Raw genomic sequence first — 19,831 nt, forward strand, 5'->3', positions numbered from 1 at the left:
GGTAAACTGGGGGGGGGCAGCATTATAACTGTGATTCCATGTCTAGTCTCCCCTCATCCTTATTTTCATGGAATAGAGCACACTGAACTAGCCACTGAGGAGTGGAAGGGGTTAATCCTAATAATTCTCGGACCAAGGTGAGAAATTCGAGGTTCAAGGTCAAATGGTCATTCTGCTGTCAGTAAGAGTGTCATGAGTCAGGGAAGGAGGGAAGTATTTTAATCCTGCCCTTTGGCCCTTTGGGTCTCTATTTTTTTTTTTTCTTTCTTTTTTTATGCACTATGAATCACAACACAGTCATTGAGCTACAGCAGACAGACTCTGGAATTTGCACTGATGTGTGATCTCTGGCAGCCCCTACACATTCAATGGAGAAAATTCGATGCTTCCTACACAGAGTATTCTGCTGGGTTTGGCCCACAGAGTGTCAGCAGGAAAGGCCACACAGGGACTCCTGTCTTGGGTCTCGTTTCTCATCAGGGCGTACTTTCTCCTTGATGAGAGGAAACACACCTGGTCCCCGTGCCTCTGCGTATGGCATCGGGCAGGGGCTCGGGGCCCCTGGGATTCTCAGGATAGAAGGCTGTGTCCCTTGGGCAAGGCCAGCTGGTGTTACTTGGCTCCACAAGTGTTGATGTTTTTCCCATCCACGGCGTCTTCCACGAGGGAAATGTGGTAATCGGTGGACAGGGTAAAATGAGAAATACAGCCCACAAGGCCTCGCATGTATTGCCTGTTAGTGTGCAGAGCAATTTCCTTCATTCCACCTGCCAGGAAGCAAGAGGGAGAGGAGGTGAGCCAAAGGGGAGGATGTCTCTTTAGGACACCTGTCTACTGACCAAGGCGTCCCTTGGCTGACACGATGAGTGAGGGCTATGAGCCCCTTGAACTGCTCAGTGCACAGCATTTGTCCAATTAATGATTGCCCCTGAAGGAACAGGTTGACTGATATCAATCTGACACACACAATCGCTATTTACACCCTCCTTGCATGTGATTTCTGACCCAACTGACCACTTACAGCCAAATAGTATCCAATAAAATTTGAAATGTTATATAATGTCAACAAAATGTAACATGTAAATGTGATGTCATCTTAAACAGAAAGAAATACACTGATATTGAATGCTTTCAATCAAGTGCACTTTTAGGAACTATCACATGGATAGAGATGTATTTTCAGGTTTCTGTATCTGCAGTAGCAGGTTCTAAACTATTTACAGAAACACCACTCATTCTAATTCTGAGAGGGCCAAAGAAAGATCCTCCTTCCTCAGAGGGAACTTTCGGAGCTAAATTAGGCAGGTTCCTGTTCTATAAACAAGAAAAGCATGGTTTTCCTGGTGGCTCAGCCCAAAAGCACAAAAGCATCTAAGTGCTTCCTGCCCCCTCAGCGATGAGTCAGAAGTTCAGAAAATGGAAGAAGAGAATATCTGGCAGGCTTCCCAATTTCTAAGTATCTGATCCAGTGAAGTACACCGCTTTGGGGAGCCCCACCATGAGAAATGGAAGATTAATGAGAAAACACTGGCATAATTTAGACTTGGTCAAAGGTCACTTACCCACATACAGAGCTCCATTGATGTTGAGCTGCCTCATCATGCCAGGTGATTTGCCTGTTCTGGCCCCATAGTCATCCACAGTTATCTTTCCAGATTGGCCATCCCTGTAGAAACCGTGATTTTTGGAGCTTCATTTCATTACCCTCCATTTTAATAAAACTGTATTCAAGTACCTACTCTGTGCCAGGTGCCATGCTAAATGATAGAGGTGCAAAAATGAACAAAAAATTCCTGGCCTACAGGAGTATATGGTCTACCGAGGCAAACAAAAAATCAAATTGTAAATGACCACATCGTGCCCCCAACTCTGCAGTAGAGTAATGCCAGGATGCTGTGCAATTACACAGGAGGAGAGAGGGTCAGGGAAAGCTTCAGAGGAGATTCTGAGTTTCGAAGGCTGGGTAGGTCAGGTGAAGGAGGAGGGTAATGTAAGCAGGAAGTGGCAATGCCAACGGGAGAAAAAACAGGGGACTGGTACAGATTAAGCATAGAGAATTCCGGAAGTGGGAGTAGAGCAGCCAGAAGCAGATGATGAAGGGCATCTCTGCTGACGGGAACCAGAGAAGAACGTGTAAGGGGAGAAGTGGTCGTGACATGATGGCACATGATGTGTTTGAATGCTATTCTAAGCAAAACGGGAAGCCAATGAAGCAGGTATTGTAGAGGGAGGATTACTCTAGGGGAGGACAAAGAACAGCTTAGAAGTTTCTAAAGGATTTAGAGAGTCACCAAGAAGGGACTCTGGGCACAGTGGAGTGGAGGTATTCATCTGTGGCAAGGGCTTTAACCATTTTCTAAGCTGATTTCCAAAACTACCCAGTCCCATGACCTTCAAAAAACTGCCTCTGTTTGTACAGCTTTTGGAGGGGGTGTACCAACACAGGTTGCACTTTTTTTTTTTTTTTAAAGGAGTTCATTATTGATCTTCTAATGTTCCTTTTTTATAGCAAACTGTTCTTGTTTCTTGGGTTAATAGCCTTTCTTCCCTGACAATTGTAATATGTTTTATCTTTTTTTTTTCATTCGTCTGTTTCCTTCAAATTGCTTTGTTATGTTAATTTGTTGTGATACCCATCTTTTACACTGGAGACTTTTCTCAAATGCCCAGTGATTTCTGACTGCCACTTCATAGTCAAGTGAAGAAAAAAAGCACTAAAAAGCAGATTGGAAGCTCTGTGTGCAGGATGGGCTCTGTTGACTGTGTGATGGGCTTCATTGTGCTGTGATCTGGCTCAATCATATTCCTGGGGGACACGCGAATTTTCTACTTCCTTTACTGTGGAGTATAGGCATGGCTGCCAGCGCTCTGTAATCTCACTGGAGGAAGAATTACAGGGTCCTTAATTCTTAATATATATTCAATATATGAGCTTGAACACGTCCCCAGCCCAGTATACGGTCCAGTATTTAGTTATGCCTAGTGCCTCTCATTCCAGACCCTTATTTCACTCTTCCAAAGAACTGCCTTTCATTATTTTCCCATGGTTAGGCAAAGGGAAGTGTGCCAAATATGGGAAGTAGAAAAGAAGTTTGGGGTCTAACTCTTCAAGTAAATTGAAGTACATTTTTTAAAACTGATCTTCCTGCTTTTAGCCCCTCCTTCACCTTCCAGAGGTTCCTGGCTCTACCTCCTTTTTGGGGGTACACTAATATAAATCTGTCGCCTGGGCCTCACATCTTGGTAGCAACTCTTCTAGTAACTAGCTTTAGAGGTAATTCTGTTCTGTCCTCACCCTCGATACCACATACTGCCTCCCCGTTTTGGATATGCTTCTTTTGGATCTCACACCTGAATGCCGTGATGGGCAATGCCCACAGTAGTTCGCTTTGCCTGACCTGCCATTTTCCCCCCTCCACTACTCTAAAAAATTCCATTTTTCCTATTTCATTTCATCAGTTCTAAGAATTTTTCATTTTGTTATATCTCTGAAATGAAGATACTTCTTACAATCACTGGCATCTTAGATTTGAAAAAACATGGTATCGACTTCTAATATAATAAGTAATATACTTCGCTATTAGGTCCATTACTTATTGTCTACTGCCTCCCGTTAGAACGCAAGACCATCAAGGCAAGGGTGATGGTATTATTCGATGATGTGTCTCATGTGTCTGGAATAGCACTGCAGTAGATGAATGAACAAGTGAATGTGTGAAGCTTCAACATCCTCATCTGAAATGGGAGTAACTATGCCTATCCTACGAGGCTACTGATGAGAGATTATACGTGCAAAGCACGGAGCATGGTACCTGATATGCAATTGCTGTACAAAGAGTAGTAGAGGAAGATGCTGCTATTGTTACCAATACCATCATCGTTCTCATCTGTAAAACGAAGATCACAAAACCCAAGTTGCTGTGAATATTGACCAAGATAAAGTATGTAAGGCACCTGGCATCTTGAAGAACCTTAACAAATGAAGATTTGCTTTCTCTTTTCTGCTAGGATTAATTCCTACAAGACCAGGATTACTCAGAGCAAGACAATGTAGGAAGCAGAGCTCCCCTTGGAGATCTCTTCTTCATTAATTCTTCTATTTCTGACTCTGAAGCCTGCTTCAGAGAATTAAGGTATTCATCCAACCCTTCTAGTTCTAGTTGAAACCCATGGCCTTAACACAGTTCCTGCTTGGATCTGTTGTACTAACCCTTCTAGGCCTATCTGTTCCTCTGGGGCACAATTTATAACATCTGCTTGAATCCTCCCATCTCTCCAGTTTCTGGTTAGTTCCATCTGTTCAGTCCTCACTGCAATCTAAGACCCACAGGCAGAGGTATCACTGATTACAATAATAACAGTCAGGTCTACTAAATCATTTTTGTGGTGCCAAGCTCAGTGCTTTGACATTCAAAGTCCTTCTGTTGGAACATGCCCTGTCTTATCCCTCTAAAACATCTGAAATCCTAGCTGGGGTGGGCTGCCACTCCATGGGGTGGGATGGAAAGAGCTTTGATCTAAGATTCTAATTTTGGTTCTGCTCACAGAGAGTTGTATAGTCTTGGGAATGTCACTTGACCTCTGTTCCCTGAGATGTCTAGGAAGTGCCTAGAATCCCCACCAGTGTGTATCTTGATGAGCATAATCAAACCACAACAATTTGGAGGATTTAATAATCATTCCACAATGTCTGACTATTCCACCAACCTTCTCGATTCAAGGAAATTAACAACAGGTGTTCTCTGATGTTCCCAGGATGGGAATTAAAGGGATCAAATGTGGTATTTCATATTCCTTTGGATGATTCTGAGTGAGCCCTTTTACAGATGAGTAAAGAGAGAAATACGAAGAACTCAGAAGCTACATTGTAGTATCTTGAAGTTGAACTACGAGCATTTAAATTTATATCCTAGAATATATTTGAGATCAACATTATAAATACTCACTATGGGAAAGACATTTCCTTTTTTCAACCAGTCAGAGCTAGGGCTTCATAAAAATCACTGTCTCTTTTCAAGGGCTTTCTGAACCCCCCGGGCAGTTGGCACGGCTCTGCCTCTTTACCCTTACACATCCTTTCAGGCATCAGAGGTAGGCAAAATGGGCAGGACACTGGGGTCCATCGAGGCTACTCCCACCACAGCCTACATGTGAGCTGAGCTGGAAACTGATCATGGTAGCCCCATGTTTCCCAAGCCTTACTCATGACCTCATCCACCAACCTCCTCACGGAGGGCTACGGTAAATGCTCAGGGAACCTGACCCAAAGACTCTGTTCAGTTCATCTCCTAGAACCTTCATCTAACATGGCAAGAGTGATTTTTTTTTTTTGCATTTCTTTTTTTTAATTAATTAATTAACTCATTTTTTCATTTACATCCAAGTTAGTCAGCATACAGTGCAACAATGATTTCAGAAGTAGATTCCTTAATGTCCCTTAGCCATTTAGTTCATCCCTCTTCCCACAACCCTCCAGCAACCCTCTGTTTGTTCTCTGTACTTAAGAGTAAGAGTGCCACTTTTTTATAGAGCTAAGTTTAAGCCTGGTGCTATTTGGTTTCTCAGAATATACTGTTAAGAATATGGACACAGGTAGTAAAACTCATTTTAAAGGAATCATTCACCCAAAGTTAATCAGAAGTCAAGGTAGTGACCTCTGTGAGAAGGGAAACATGTAATTGGGGCAGGTTACACACAGATTCTAAGGCTCTGTAATGTCAAAAAAAAAAAAAAAAAAAAAAAAAAAAAAGGAAAAGTAGGCAATTGCCTACACAATGAGAGTTGAAGCATTTCTTAAAGTCCACATGCCCGGAAATCTTATCCCACTAGAGATATCTAGCTCTCACTAGATAGCAAGGCCCCCTTCCACTTTAGCCATCAAAGAGTTCTTTCTCCAGAAGGTCACTGTTGAGTGAAGATTTGGGAGTTCAGCCTCCCTAGTCTGCCAGTGTTTGGGAAAAGTAAGGTGGAAGTCAGTAACAAAATGCCCTGAAAGACCCAGGTCAGAAGTAGTAGGATGCCAGGCAAGGTTGGGGAACAGGACACTGGGGCTAAAGGGACTGGGATAGCACATCGACCTCTGTCTCACCTTTTGGTAGGTACTCACCTAACAGCCTTGACTCGGTGCCACCGACCATCATTGAAGGAGCCATTAACCATGATGGATGCCACACCACTGCCCAGGTTATAGCTGACAGCGTGGGGGAAGAACAAGACAGACAGAATGAAGTACTATACTACAGGCAGCCAAGCATGCACGAAAGATTCTCATCGCGAACATTCTTTGGGACTCAGAATGCAGTTTTCTTAACATGAAACAAAACAATGTTATAAAAAGCATTAGGTTTCCAGGCTAGGCCATGAATGATTAAAAAAAAAAAAAAAAGTTTTCTTTAAATCTTAGTTGTAGTAAAATACACATAAAACTTACCATTTTAACCGTTTTTAAGGGTAGAGTTTAGCAGTGGTAAGTATGTTCACATTGTTGTGCAAGCAATGACCAAAGCTCTTTTTATCTTGCAAAACTGCAACTCTGAGCCCCATAAGCTACAACACGCGATCCACCCTTTCCCCAGACCCTGGCAAACACCACTCTAGTTTCTGTGTCTGTGACTTTGACTCTTCTTGGTCTGTCATATAAGTAGAATCATACAGTGGTTATCACTTTGTGAATGGCTTATTTCACTTAGCATAACGTCCTCAAGGTGTTTGTTTGTTTGGGCCCCATGTACAGAAGCATCAGTACCATAGTATTGGGAACAAGAAGGGTTTTATCATTTGTAATGTGTGCTACTAGGTTAAATGATGTCTCCTGAAAATTAAGGTTCACCCAGAACCTCAGAATGTGACCCTACTTGGACATAGGGTCTTTGCAGATGTAATCTAAGTTTATGATGAAGTCATACTGGAATAGGGCAGCTCTAAATCCAATATGTCCTTATAAAAAGGGAATTTTTGGACAAAGAGACAGAGACATGCATGGGAAAATGCCACACAAATATGGAGGCAGAGACTGAAATGATGCATCTATAAACCAAGAAACACCAAGAATTGCCAGCAACCACTGCTACGTGGGAGAAAGGAATAGAACATTCTCCCTCAGAGGCTCTAGAAGGAACCGACCCTACCAACACCTGTGTGTTGGACTTCTATCTTCCAGAATGGAGAGAGAATTAATTTCTATTGTTTTACGTCACCCAATTTGTGATAACAGTCATGGCAGCTCTCAGAAACTAATACACGTGTTTTCGCCTTTTGAAAAACAAAACAAAACAGAACGCTGCGGAGTAGGCTGAGCCCCAAAGAGATCAGGGGAACTTACCTGAAAATCCCCAAACTAACATATAGGACTTAACTTGGTATCTTATCTGCTCCTCCCTCCCCATTTTATTCTGACATCAGGTCTACTCAGTAGCTTTGTATTTTCTAGCGCAGTTTCCAGATACCTTCCTACCCTGGGGTATCAGAAGACGTGCACATGTTGTTTACGAGAGAGAAATATCCCTCTTAGTCCAGTGTTCATTCAATAATTCTAATTTAATTCGATTCAACAAATATTTGGTGAGTGACTACTCCAGGCTGGGCACTGGGCCAACTGCATAGACCTCCCCTTGATAATGTAATAAAGCCTGTGTAATCATGCTCTTCGAAGAAAATGTGTTCCACCAGGACACCTCTCTCTTCATCTTAGAAGAGGACATATCTCTCCATTACTTCACTGGCCAAGAATTAGGAATGTTGAAAGGAAACCTGGATTAGTTACTGAGCTCCTGCATGCACTCGCTCTGAGAAGAGAGCAAGAACAGAAAGCACTTGGCTTTCCCAGGGAAAGCACTATTGGTCCTTTCTGTAATAATGGCAGATCAACGGAGTCACACAGCCCATAGACACTAAACCAGGCACAGAACCTGGGCGACTTGACGAACCAGGAGACACAGTTGTCACTCTGATCCTGAAAAGTTTACTGCTTTCTAATGAATTTTCCCACATCCTGTGTCCCCTTGTATGAAGCAGCCTGCAGGTGGAATTGTCAGATTTCATTATTTAGTGGCTAAATACTTTTTGAAGAAACGAACGAATACGAAGCAGGGCCAAGAGCTGCTTGGCAGCAACTGAGCTGAATTCCTAGTGTGGCTTTTAGGAAAGGTAGCACAGGGTAACAGAAAGAGCATCAGCTCTTGGATCAGACTAGCCGGCCTTGATTCCCAGCGTTGCCAATGACTAGCTCTGGGACGTTGGCCATTTGCCTGATCTCTCTAAGCCTGTTTCCTCATCTGTGAAATGGGAGTAATATCTTCCCTGAAGGACTGCAGGGAATATTATATACAAAGAGCACAGCACACAGTAAGATCCAAATAACCCCATTACCCCAAATATATGCGGTCTTTAATGCAGCTCATATTCAGGGTTGACAATACATCTGCAGGAACCAGTAATAAGGAGAAAGTTGCCACCAAGAGTTAAACTCATCAGGCCTCTCCTGGAAGAGTAGTCATGTGTGACAGTAAACCCACAGTCTGTCAATATGTAACTAAAAAGGCCAGGAACACCAAGTTTCTGAATCAGGGTGACTTGGGTAAAATCTCAGGGACGCTAGACTGGAACGAGACTGTGATCCAGTGAGTGGAAACCTTTCAGTTGATAAGGCTCCTGTTCATGCAAAGAGCCCGAAAGTGCTCAAGGGAGTCAACACTGAACCCGGCAGACAGGAATCCAGCCCTCATTGTGGGGTGGAGGTTGGAGGGGCCGCTCGGTTGGCATCTCCACGACCTGACTCTCCAATACCCACCACCACTCTATCTCACCCTCCAAATAACCTCTTGCCTCTCCAGACACCCTGTCACTCTGGAATATCTGCTTTTTTGCAATGATAAGAGACCAAGAACAGTGGTTACCTGTATTGGGAGAGGGCATGAGGGAGCTTCCCTGGGTGAGGGAAATGTTCTCTATCTTGTTCTGGGGGTGGTTACACAGGCATCTACATGTTTAAAAATTTACCAAAATCAGGGGCACCTGGATGGTTCACCCGGTTTTAAGCGTCAGACTTCAGCTCAGGTCATGATCTCCCAGCAGTTCTTGGGTTTGAGCCCCACGTCGGGCTTTGTGCTGACAGCTCGGAGCCTGGAGCCTGCTTCGGATTCTGTGTCTGCGTCTCTCTCTGTCCCTCCGCCCCCCCTCCTCTCTCAAAAATAAATACACATTAAAAAAAATTTTTTTAAATGTACCAAATTCATCAAGCTGTATACCTAACATTTGTGTACTTTATGTAAATTATACCTCAGGTTTTTTTTTTTTTTTTTTTTAAAGGTGGAAATATAGAATGAATGAACAAATGAACGTATGTCTGGCTTCTCTATCAATGCCTTGTTAATCTGGTTAGCATAAATCGCTTATTTTAGTCCAAATTTACCTACTTAACTTGCTGTGCATGAGAAGCTATGGGGCTGAGCACCAAGGGGGGGGGGCTGGCTCGAGGAGCCACCAGGTGAGGCCTTTTGGAAGGAAACCACTCGGCTGCCTCCATGTGGTGACACCCCTGCTTAGTCACGTTCCCTTCGAACTGTAGCATAGGGCACTTTGCTAATGGCACATCTCTTCCTTTTTCTCTCTTGCCTGAAAATGTTATCAAGGTCACACGGAAACAGTGGGAAAAACGGTCAATCAAGCGATTGTCACAAACCTGTTCACTGGGTTTTATGCCCCATATCCAACCATAAAGCGTAATGAAACAAAACAGCCAGTATCCACACACTTGGATTCCCTTTCTTTTACTTAATCTTGCACACAGAAACACAGAAAACATTTGCTCAAAGATCACAATTTTAATAACCATTACCACTAACTGCTAGATATGCCAGGCCCTGCATTCTGTGAATTAACTCCTTCAATGCTCACAACTGTTTCCTTTCACAGAGGTCAGGTGACCTGCGAGAGGTCACACGGCCATGGGAATGGTGCAAACCTGATTCAGAAGCCCACGCTTTTGATCATTTCAGATGCTGTTTCTTAGGGCATGGTTCCTGATGGCACCCACTAGGACCTGGTCCAGCAGAATCTCTGGGGTGGTCCCAGGAGTCGACCTCGGAGAGGAGCTCCCTGCTGACTCTGTACATTGACATTTTCAACCCACTGGCCTGAACTCTAATTCCTCTCTCTGCTCAGCCTCCCGCAGCCGAGCTTCCTACGCAGTAGGTGCTGGGTGAATGGATGTGGGAAGGAACTGCCCAGAGGAAGGAAAAGCAGCAGAGGCAACAAGGCTGTGGCCCCAGGCCCAGGGGCGGGCGCAGATGTGTGCCTTGGTGGGGGTGAGGTGGGCGATCCCTTACACACAACACAGCTAGAACTCCAAGGCTTAAGTGAAAAACACTGGGCCCATTTTCAGAATCCCGAGGAAGAACTGGTATCCTAACAAAAATGGCTGGGATGCCGTGGAGTTGTCAGAAGGGTCTCTGGGGGTGTGGGAAGTGGGGGTGGCCGGCTGTGGGAGCCAGAGGGAGAGCTGTGCCGGGAGGGCCCTGGGCCGAGCTCCCATGACTGGGCTGAGTGGATGGGTTTTAGCTGGCGGTTTAGGGGGAAGTGGGGCCTCTCACCCACGGCCCAGCTACTGTTTCAGTTCCCTTTTCTGGGCACAATCAAGCACTTGAGGCCTTGGTGAGGTTAACCACAGGAAAACCACAAGAAAATGGCTTCGCGGCAGCCAGCCTGAAAGTGGGGTGTGAAGAGCTCTGCCTTTGACCTCGGGGCCAAGCGGGGGAAGGGGGACCAGCCGGTGAGAACTGCTCCCACCGGCCAGCCTCTAGCTTCCAACCACACGCGTTCTCACTAGAACCCGGCAATCACAGGACTGCATGGCTTAGCGTGCTCTGCTGTCTGGGGGCAAGCGCGATGTTGGGCAAGTGACATTTCCTCTCAAGATGCCTTTTGTTCAAACTGAAAAAGACTTAACGGTTATTCTACTCTGGCTGTCAGTAATCCCAGTGCATGATCCACAGAAGCCTCAGAATTAAATCTTCCCCTTCTCCACAGGTCAGTCATCTTTGTTTTAATTCCAACTGATGCCCTATCATGTAGTGAATTTGTGCTAGTCACCAGAGGAGGAATTAAAAAAGGGAAAGCCAGATAAATTCCTACCCCCGTGGAGCAGACAGACGATCTAGAGACATGCAGGGGTTTCAAACATTAGCGGACACAGGGTCACTTGGGGAAACCGTTAAAACAGAATGCTGGGCACCCCCCTAGAGTTTTTCTGGTTCAGTAAGTCGGGGGCGGGGCTGGGAATCTGCATTTCTAGCAAGTTCCCAGGTGACACGGATGCTGCTGGTCCACAGACCACGCTTGGGGGAGAGGGGCAGAGGGAGAGAATCTTAAGCAGGTTCCATGCTTAGCAAAGAGCCTGACACAGGGCTTGATCCCCGACCCCGGGATCACGACCTGAGCTGAAATCAAGAGTCGGACACTCAACACACGGAGCCACCCAGGTGAACCTGGACAAGTTATTTCTAAGCTCGAGTGAGGATGTAGCATCATAATCTCTACAGTAGCTTTTCCATATCACACAAGCCAGTGCCTGCCTGGAGAAACCCAGCTCCCGCCCAGTGTGGCAGGGAGCAGTGGTCTAGGAAACCCTTTTGCCACTTCACAACCATCCATTTGACAAGTTTGAGAATAGTCTAAAGTCACTCAAAAGAGGTAAGAACTTCTGGGACTGCCTTATCAGTATCACCCAAGAAGCATTTACAGAAAGCCAAATGTTGGGTCGACCTACTGACGTATGAATCTGTGCTTTGCTCTTCTTTGCCATGGGAGATCGGAAAGCAGGCATTCTCCTTCCAAGGGCTGCACAGCTAATAGGGAACAGAGTCATAATTTACATCCAGGTCTTGCGACCTTCGATGGCTGCATCCGTCTGAGCTAGCTTGAGCTGAAGAGTCATATCCATGCTTGGCGCTATCAAAGTCCTCTCTCTACGACTTCCTAATTTCCAAGTGGGGAGCATATGGCTGCAACATACTAGAACAGGGGTCAAAAAACTTTCCGTAAAGGGCCAGATAATAAATATTTTAGGCTTTGTGATACAGTCCCCACTGAAACTACTCAAGTGTGCCAGTGAAGCACGAAAGCAGTCAGATAATACATAAACGAACGAGTATGGCAGAATTCCAACAAAACTTCATTTACAAAATTGGGTGGGGGCTACATTTGGTCCTCAGGCTATAATCTGCTGACTACTGCTCTAGAAGATGGATGAAACATCGAAGCACCAGGAGCGTCAAATAAGCCTGGTGCTTCAGGCAACAGTCAATTCCAGCAAAATGTGTGCTGGCTTACTTCGGCATGGCTCTGTTTGGCATGATCAGCACTGAGAAAAATCGCAAGGTGGTGCTGCAGACAGCTGGTGAGGGGGTTACCTGAACACCAGGGCTCCATCTCGAAGGCCCAAGGAAATGAAGTCACTGTTGGGTCTCATGGGGCTGTCTCCCCTCCACAACAACAGGCCATCTTTGGCAGTTGTCTTAAACCTCATGAATGCATTTGTTCTTGATCCTGATACCCTGGGGAAAAAAGACAAATAATTGTAACAAACCAACCAGTGCCCACCGACATCCATTCTGCATAATCCCAGTTTTGGCCACCAGCCCCAAGAAGCCAGGAATGAGGGTCATCTGGCCTTCCCGAAACTTATTACCAGGAAATTAAAAATGGCATCACCGCCACGAGTCACAGTATGGGTCTAAAATGCTGGACTTCTCATTCTGCAGCAGTGTCCCCTCCCCACATGTGGTAAAACTCCACGAGGGAGTACTTGATGAGTCACAGAGTAGCCAGAGTCTGGCCAATGCCAGCATCAAAGATGCACCACCCCCTATACACACCTAGGTCTTTCCTCTTTCTTGTCCCACCTTCATGGGGCCTTGGAAAAGCACTCCTTATTCCCCAACAGAGAGTGAGTTTCTTAATTGCCAAGGGGTTCAAGTCAGCAGCCCTCTGGGCTATGATCATGGCCATCGATGGCTTGCTCTGGCAGGGACTGTCCTTTAGGGCAGAACAGGAGGCAGAGTGCCAGATGGGGCAGAGTGCCAGTCGAGGAAGGTGGCTTGATTGGATAATGATCTTGAGAGCTGTTGGGGCAGCAGCAGGGTGGGGAGGAAGAGGAAGCTGAGAGGAATGGAGGGACGCTCAGGCAGGTCAGCTCCATGCCCCTACAGCCATGGCTGGGCATATAATCACATGCTTATGTGTTCTTATCAATTCTTGGGAATAGACCAGTTCAGAAATCTAGTCTCACTAAAGCGACCAGGGTTTTATCTAATAAAAGGAGAAGAGCGAGCATGAGGTCCTTACATCAAAGTGAGATCAAAGTAAACATAATTTAGCATTGCTCCTCATATGGCACTACTGGGAAAGTCTCTTTTTCTATTTTCCTATCGCTCGTGCCATCCTTCTGTCTCACGTACCTGGTCAGGAGCTGTAGAATATATGTTAGTGCAGATCTTTCTCAACTTACTATGGGGTTATACCCTGATAAACCCATCATAAATTGAAAATACCCTAAGTCAAAAATGCATTTAATACACCTAACCTACCAAACATCATAGCGTACCTTAAACGTGCTCAGAGCACTTAAGTTAGCCCACAGGAGAGCAGAATCATCCAAAACAAACCTTAACGTAAAGTGTTGAGTATCTCGTGTAACTTACTGAATACCATACTGAAAGTGAGAAACAGAATAGTTGTATGGAAACAGAATGGTTGTAAGTGCTTTTGTGGTTCACCCTCCTGATGGCGTGGCTGAATGGGAGCTACGGCCACTGCCCTGCACTATGAGAGAGGATCGTATCACACATCGTAGCTTGGGAGAAGATAAAAACTCAAAATTCAAAGTATAGTTTCTCCTGAATGCACATTACTTTTGCACCACTGTAAAGTTGAAAAAATCATTCAGCCAAACCATCTTATCTGCAGTGAACAGGGGAGGGGACTTTTGTCTAGGTTTTCCAAGAGCCCGACCTACATAGAAAGAGATCAAGTTTCTGTCCCCATAGAGCGCATTAGAGTGAAGCAGTGAGAAGCAGGGTCCATAATGGTGACTTTGCCACCAGGCCGGGTGCAGAGAATCCAGCCCTGGCCTACTCACTAGAGATCTGCTTTTTTCCATCTTTTATTCCAAGTTCCTTACTTCTTTTACTTGCTCTGGATACATTGACTAGTATAAGCTGATCATTAATGGCTCCATTTCTCTTGCAGTGATTGGTTTAGGGGTGGCCATGTCACCAATATTGTCCAATGAGATAGAGGAAATTTATCAGGAGGATTCTAGGAAAGATTTTTTTCCTTTTAAAAAGAGTCAGATGTTGGGGTGCCTGGGTGGTTCAGCTGATGAAGCATCTGACTTCGGCTCAGGTCATGATCTCATGGTTCATGAGTTCGAGGCCCACGTTGGGCTCTGTGCTGACAGCTCAGAGCCCGGAGCCTGCTTCGGATTCTGTGTCTCCCTCTCTCTCCACCCCTCCCCTACTCGAGCTCTGTCTCTCTCTCTCAATAATAAACATTAAAAAATAAAAACAAAAAAGGCACATGAAAAAAAAAATGTTTACTTCCACTGGATATTGCCCTGATTTATAGCCATCTTATGAGCATCTTATGGACAGCTGTCTTATAACCATGAAGGGCGGGGCCGTTGGGGAACTTGTTGAGGATAACAGGGCAGGAAGATGGAAGAGACTTATTCTTTGATGATGCAGTTGAATCGCTGACTTAACCAACCCTGGAACCACTCTAAGTCTGGACCGCTTGTTATGTGATGTGATAAATGCCCTTCATTTTTCAGACATTTTGAGCTGAGTCTTCTGTTATTTGCAGCCAAAGGCATCTGACTGAAACAGACCCTGATCTTGACTTCCACTTGCAGCTTCACACACATCGCATATACATGCGTGTACACGCAATTGCTTTGGTTTGGGGTCCTGCACCTCCTCCTCTCACCAAACCCCTCTACTCCCCCAAACCACCTGGTGCCTCTTACTAAGTACCAGGGTGCTCAAGACTTGGGCCCTCTTCACACTGCCTTGTTTTCTGGGGACTGAATGCCCTTCCGTTTTGGGAGGAGAAAGTGCTGAAGAAGGAAGAAGCTCTCTCTCGACTGGGAATCCATATTTCCTAAGGCCCCATGCAAAGACAACCTAGATAAATACAACCTGGAATTAAAGAAATGAAGCAATGCCTGCCTGGTGTGTGTTCCGAGTTACCAGGGACATCCAATGCCGCAAGAAAAGGCCTCATTACTACTTCTGTCCCTTAAAAGCCCCCAGACTCCACCCTAAGAACTGGGTGCCTTTGGCTTAAAGCTTTGCCTTAATCTGTTAAGATGCAGTCAACCTGAAGATGAAGGAAAATTCTAGAATGATGGTGTTGGTGGCAGGGTTGGGGGGGGGGTGGCACCCTATAAACTACAAAGAACCAGAGGAGGAAAAAGGAGAGAAGGGCAAACCAAAAGCACCAAAGATGCATCTCACAAGGGCGAAGACTTGGCCTGGGCCAGCCTTTCCCTTGTCCTGTAAACATGCTCCAAACCAGGAGAATTGGACTGCAGAGCAGTGCTGGAGCTCCTGCCACCAGGGATTGAAAGCCACGGCTAGGATGTGGGCTTCTCCTTGTACCCACAGGAGAGCTGAGAAGCCGCTCCCTGAGTGGGCCAGAGCCTGCAGAGGACAGAGGACCTTTGCTAAGGAAGATACAAAGCGGCACCTGCATTTGAAGACTGGCTGGCCGCGGGAACACCGGGGCGCTTGGGCTAATGGTTCCGGGCAGAACCGCAGACTGCGGCCACAGGACAATGTGAAGAGAACTGCCCCTCCTGGGGACTCATACTCATAACCTTCTTGCTTCTCAAAGCCCGAGTATCGCAAATCCTGGAGCTGGGTAGTTTCTCTCTCCAGGCCCTTTGACCAGAAAGGGTCTGGGCTGTTTGTAATGGGGTTGTTCGAAGGGCAGCATTTTTCAAGTTTAGTTTGTTTTTTGTTTGTTTTGTTCTGGTTTCTATGTTTATGGTGTGTGTGTTCCCCACCCCCCCCAACCCCGAGGCCACAGCAAAAAGGACTTCTTTGAGAGTTATCTTCCGGCAAGTAAGATAAGGAAAAGTCTGGGAAAGACTCAGAAATCTACCCCCACAGAGATGAGAATGGTGCCTGCTGTAACTTCTTACCTCTTGAGGATGTCTGGATTGTCATAGATCAGGTAACTGCGGCCGATAAACTGTGGAATCTCGATGGCTTCCGTGATCGCTGAGACAGAACAGAAAATGGAGGTTACATGGAGTATGGCTCCCTTGACCCCAGCCCTCAACTACATGGCAGGAAAATACAAAGGAAGCCAGCTCCTGGAAATGGGACATTTAACAACCTGTCAGCCCCTTCCTCTTGGCTGCACATGCACTTGGCCAGGTTCAGAACTGCCTGTCGTGGCTGGGAGTTGGTGTCTCCCTGTGGTTGCCTCCCTGGGGCTGGCTGTCACTGCTATTGGCCTCAGCACTACTGAGAAGTCCTTGCAATATGTTGAAACTTGAACTGTGCCCAATTATTCTTGGAATCCAAAAAGCAGGTCCGGGGCCATGTGGGGAACAGCTGGGGATAACCCTAGATGCTCTCCAAGGGAGGCAGAGAAAACATTCTCTGAACAAAGCCCACCAGGACTGCATTGTTTGAAGCCAATCTGCCCCAGGACTCCTTCAGCCATGACCTCAAGAGATCGGTGAGGTGGGCAGGATAAGGTTTATGACTCTTTTTTTTTTTTTTTTTTTTTAACAAATCACCTCCCAGTGTTACATTTCATAGGATCTTCACTACAATCCCATGAAGTAGCAGGGAGTATGAAGGAGGGTTGGTTATTCCCATTTTACAGAAGAGGAAAATGACGCACAGAATCATCAAGGATTTACCCAAGATTACACAGCTAAGACAGCAAAAGACCATAAGCCAATGGGTTCTCCCTAATTCTGGCCCTCAGCCCACTCAGCAAAAACTTTCCAGTATTTTAGAAGTACGTTTCCTTCTTTCTAATTTCTCATCACTTTGTTTTCCTTAGGAATCACCCGTTTCCACACAGTTAGCAATATCTTTTCCTCTTTAGAAATGACAGTGTAAGGAAATTAACATGGAATGAATCTCATTTTCAAAGAAATGTGTATGAAATGAGAGACGAAAATCCAGCTTATTTTTTTATTTAATTTTTTGCAATGTTTACTTTTGTGAGAGTGAGAGAGAGAGAGAGAGAGAGAATGAGCAGGGGAGGGTGGAGAGAGAGGGAGACACAGAATCCGAAGCAGGCTCCAGGCCCTGAGCTGTCAACACAGATCCCAACGTGGGGCTCAAACCCATGAACCGTGAGATCATGACCTGAGCTGAGGTCAGATGCTCAACCAACTGACCCCCCCAAGCGCCCCTAAGGCAGCTTATAAAACGAGTTCTAGTTTCACAAAAATACGCAGTTGACATAAAGGAGACACTGAGCTGACTCTACACCCAGGAGAGGAAGTGTGTAACTATCTGATACTATGAACAGTAGGAGAGTTGAAGCATAACTTCTTAAACATGAAGAGAGAGAGAGAGAGAAAGACAACAGCAAACGCTCAAACCCAAGGACATGGAGCCCCAATAGAAGGTCCTCTGTTGGCAAGTTCCCAAAATCTTTTCATAAAAAATACAAAAAAAAAAAAAAAAAAAAAAAAAGGAAGGAGGGAGAGAAGGAAGGAAGGGAGGAAACAAGAAAAGCAAAGAAAGAGAAGTGAAACGTTTAAGATCGTTTCTGAGGGAACTATGAAGAAATTGGTCTATTGCTCTCTGGTGCAGCACAGCCCTGGACAGGGGGCAGCCAGCTGAGAGGGCCTATTAGAACCCAGAAAGGCTCTTGCCGTCCACACTTTGAGTCGCTTGTGGTCGGCCGCGGTGCAGAGGGACATCATCCTCCTGACAACCCTCAGGAAGTCAGTAGGAGCGTGACGCCTTCCACCTCACTCATCTCGTCACACAGGCATTTTATCATTTCATAGCATCACAGGGTGGGGACAGTCCAATAAGATATTTTGAGGGAGAGACCACAGGCACGTAACTCTTATTACGTGTGTTGTTACATGTATGTTCTATTTTATTATTAGTTATTGTTGCTAACCTCTTACTGTGCCTAATGTAGACATTAAACTTTATCGTAGGTAAGTGCTTACAGGAAAAAACATAGAATATATAGGATTCTGTACTGTCCGTGGTTTCAGGCATCCACTGGGGGTCTTGGAACGTTTCCCCCACAGATAAGCAGGGGGCTATTGTAGCTTAAAATTCTGGTCGCACCATCAGCCTCTCTCCCTTCTGGTTAAAGTGCGTAGGAGGAAGAGGGGAAGAAAAGGAGGGGAAATAGAGGAAAAAAGAGTGGGGTGCAAAACAGCACAAGTTGAGTAGAAAAACAAATGGGAAGAAGGAAAGAGAAGGGAAAGGTTAGAAAAGAAAACGATAAGGAAGGAAGGGAGATGGTGTGAAAAGAAAGGAGAGCCAGGTGGACAGGCAGCCTTCAGGCGGGGAAAGAAATCAGGGCAGGAAAGCCAGGCAGAGAGAGAAGGACCCAGAAGAACAGAAGCAGAAATGAGAGGGCAACAGTGGATGAGGTAAAAGGGGGCTTGCAGCTAGGAAGCGGGCCCCTACTAGCAGGATACGAGTGCCCAGAAGGAAAAGGGAGAGGCTATCCAAGCTGACGCGTCCTCGTTCCCAGAGCTAAACATAGCCAAGGCTCCCCTACTGGGCTTGGCTCACCCCCAGGGAGAGAGGCACAGGCAGGGCCCATCCCTGCTGTTACTGGCCACGGACATGGGCCTGTGGCCAAGAGCCATCGTTCCCCTGGACTCCTTGAAATGGTCAGGATGTTCTTGTCACATGTCATCAGCTCTGCACATGGAGAGCCTCAAAGGGGTCCGTGTGAGCCCAGGCTCCTCCTGAGACAAGCTGGGAGACCAGCGCATTCTCAGGGCTGGTGGTTTTAGAGGGAGGATTCCCACTACCCTGGTAGAGTGTCCAAGGCCCTCACCATTTCCCCGGATCCCTCTGCATGTGGTCGGCCCGTGCTGTGCCCGTGGCCTGGCCAGAACTCTCCCAGGCACGAACCCGGGGTGCTTTCCCAGTGTCTCGTGGAACGTACTGTACTTACTATTGAGGCAGTAGTTCCCACACTCTGCCAGGTGCCAGCATGGAACAGAATAGGGAAAGTCAGAATTCCACAGTCATTATAAAATCCCAATTCTCTTGGTTGCAGATCCCTGAAAACCAGCCTTGTTTCCCTCATAGATCCCTGCAGAGGGCCCAGCTCACCCTCCTAGGGGAATGTGAGTAAGAATCCCAAAGGGACCACTGGGATCTTTCTCAGCAGGATTACACCAAGTCACAGACTCACCTCCCTAACTAAGTCTTCACTGAACAGTGGGGGTGGGGGTGGCGGTGGGCAAAGAAGAGATTTAAGTAAGTTGTCTGACACTTCCGAGGCTCCCCTGACCTTCAACCAACAATCCCCATTTATTCTAAACCTGCAGAAGTAGTTCTTTGCTAAAGAGTCACTTACCTTGTCCATGATTATTACTTTTCTTGCCTCTAGACTACATGTGAAAGAGGAAAAGACGAAAAGAGCTGCCTCTTTTCTCTCTGTAGTGGACAAATACCACCCCAATTCCCACCTTCACCTCCCCTTTGGAAGATCCAAGAACCCTGCTTATTTTGTGATTAACAAACGTCAGGGGGATGCTCCAGAAATGACATGACTGAGTACAAAATGGAGAAAATGCACTCACTGTAGGCAGTAC

At 46.0% G+C, this 19,831-nt stretch overlaps 1 protein-coding gene across 1 annotated transcript in view; it reads right to left on the reverse strand.

Annotated features, from left to right (window-relative positions):
- Positions 1–612: 612 nt before the first annotated feature.
- The window catches only part of EGFLAM (EGF like, fibronectin type III and laminin G domains), a 178,221-nt gene continuing 159,002 nt past the window's right edge, over positions 613–19,831 (reverse strand). Inside the window, exons 19-23 of the mRNA XM_047073875.1 lie at positions 16,202–16,280; positions 12,408–12,551; positions 6,107–6,190; positions 1,563–1,666; positions 613–767 (exon numbers count right to left, since the gene is read on the reverse strand). Coding sequence (XP_046929831.1) covers positions 613–767; positions 1,563–1,666; positions 6,107–6,190; positions 12,408–12,551; positions 16,202–16,280 — 566 coding nt within the window. The remainder of the gene's footprint in view (positions 768–1,562; positions 1,667–6,106; positions 6,191–12,407; positions 12,552–16,201; positions 16,281–19,831) is intronic.

Source organism: Lynx rufus, unplaced genomic scaffold (assembly GCF_022079265.1).
Source record: "Lynx rufus isolate CCGP_SWC_20201006 ecotype Redwood Valley unplaced genomic scaffold, mLynRuf1.p SCAF_1, whole genome shotgun sequence".
Classification (NCBI taxonomy): Eukaryota; Metazoa; Chordata; class Mammalia; order Carnivora; family Felidae; genus Lynx; species Lynx rufus.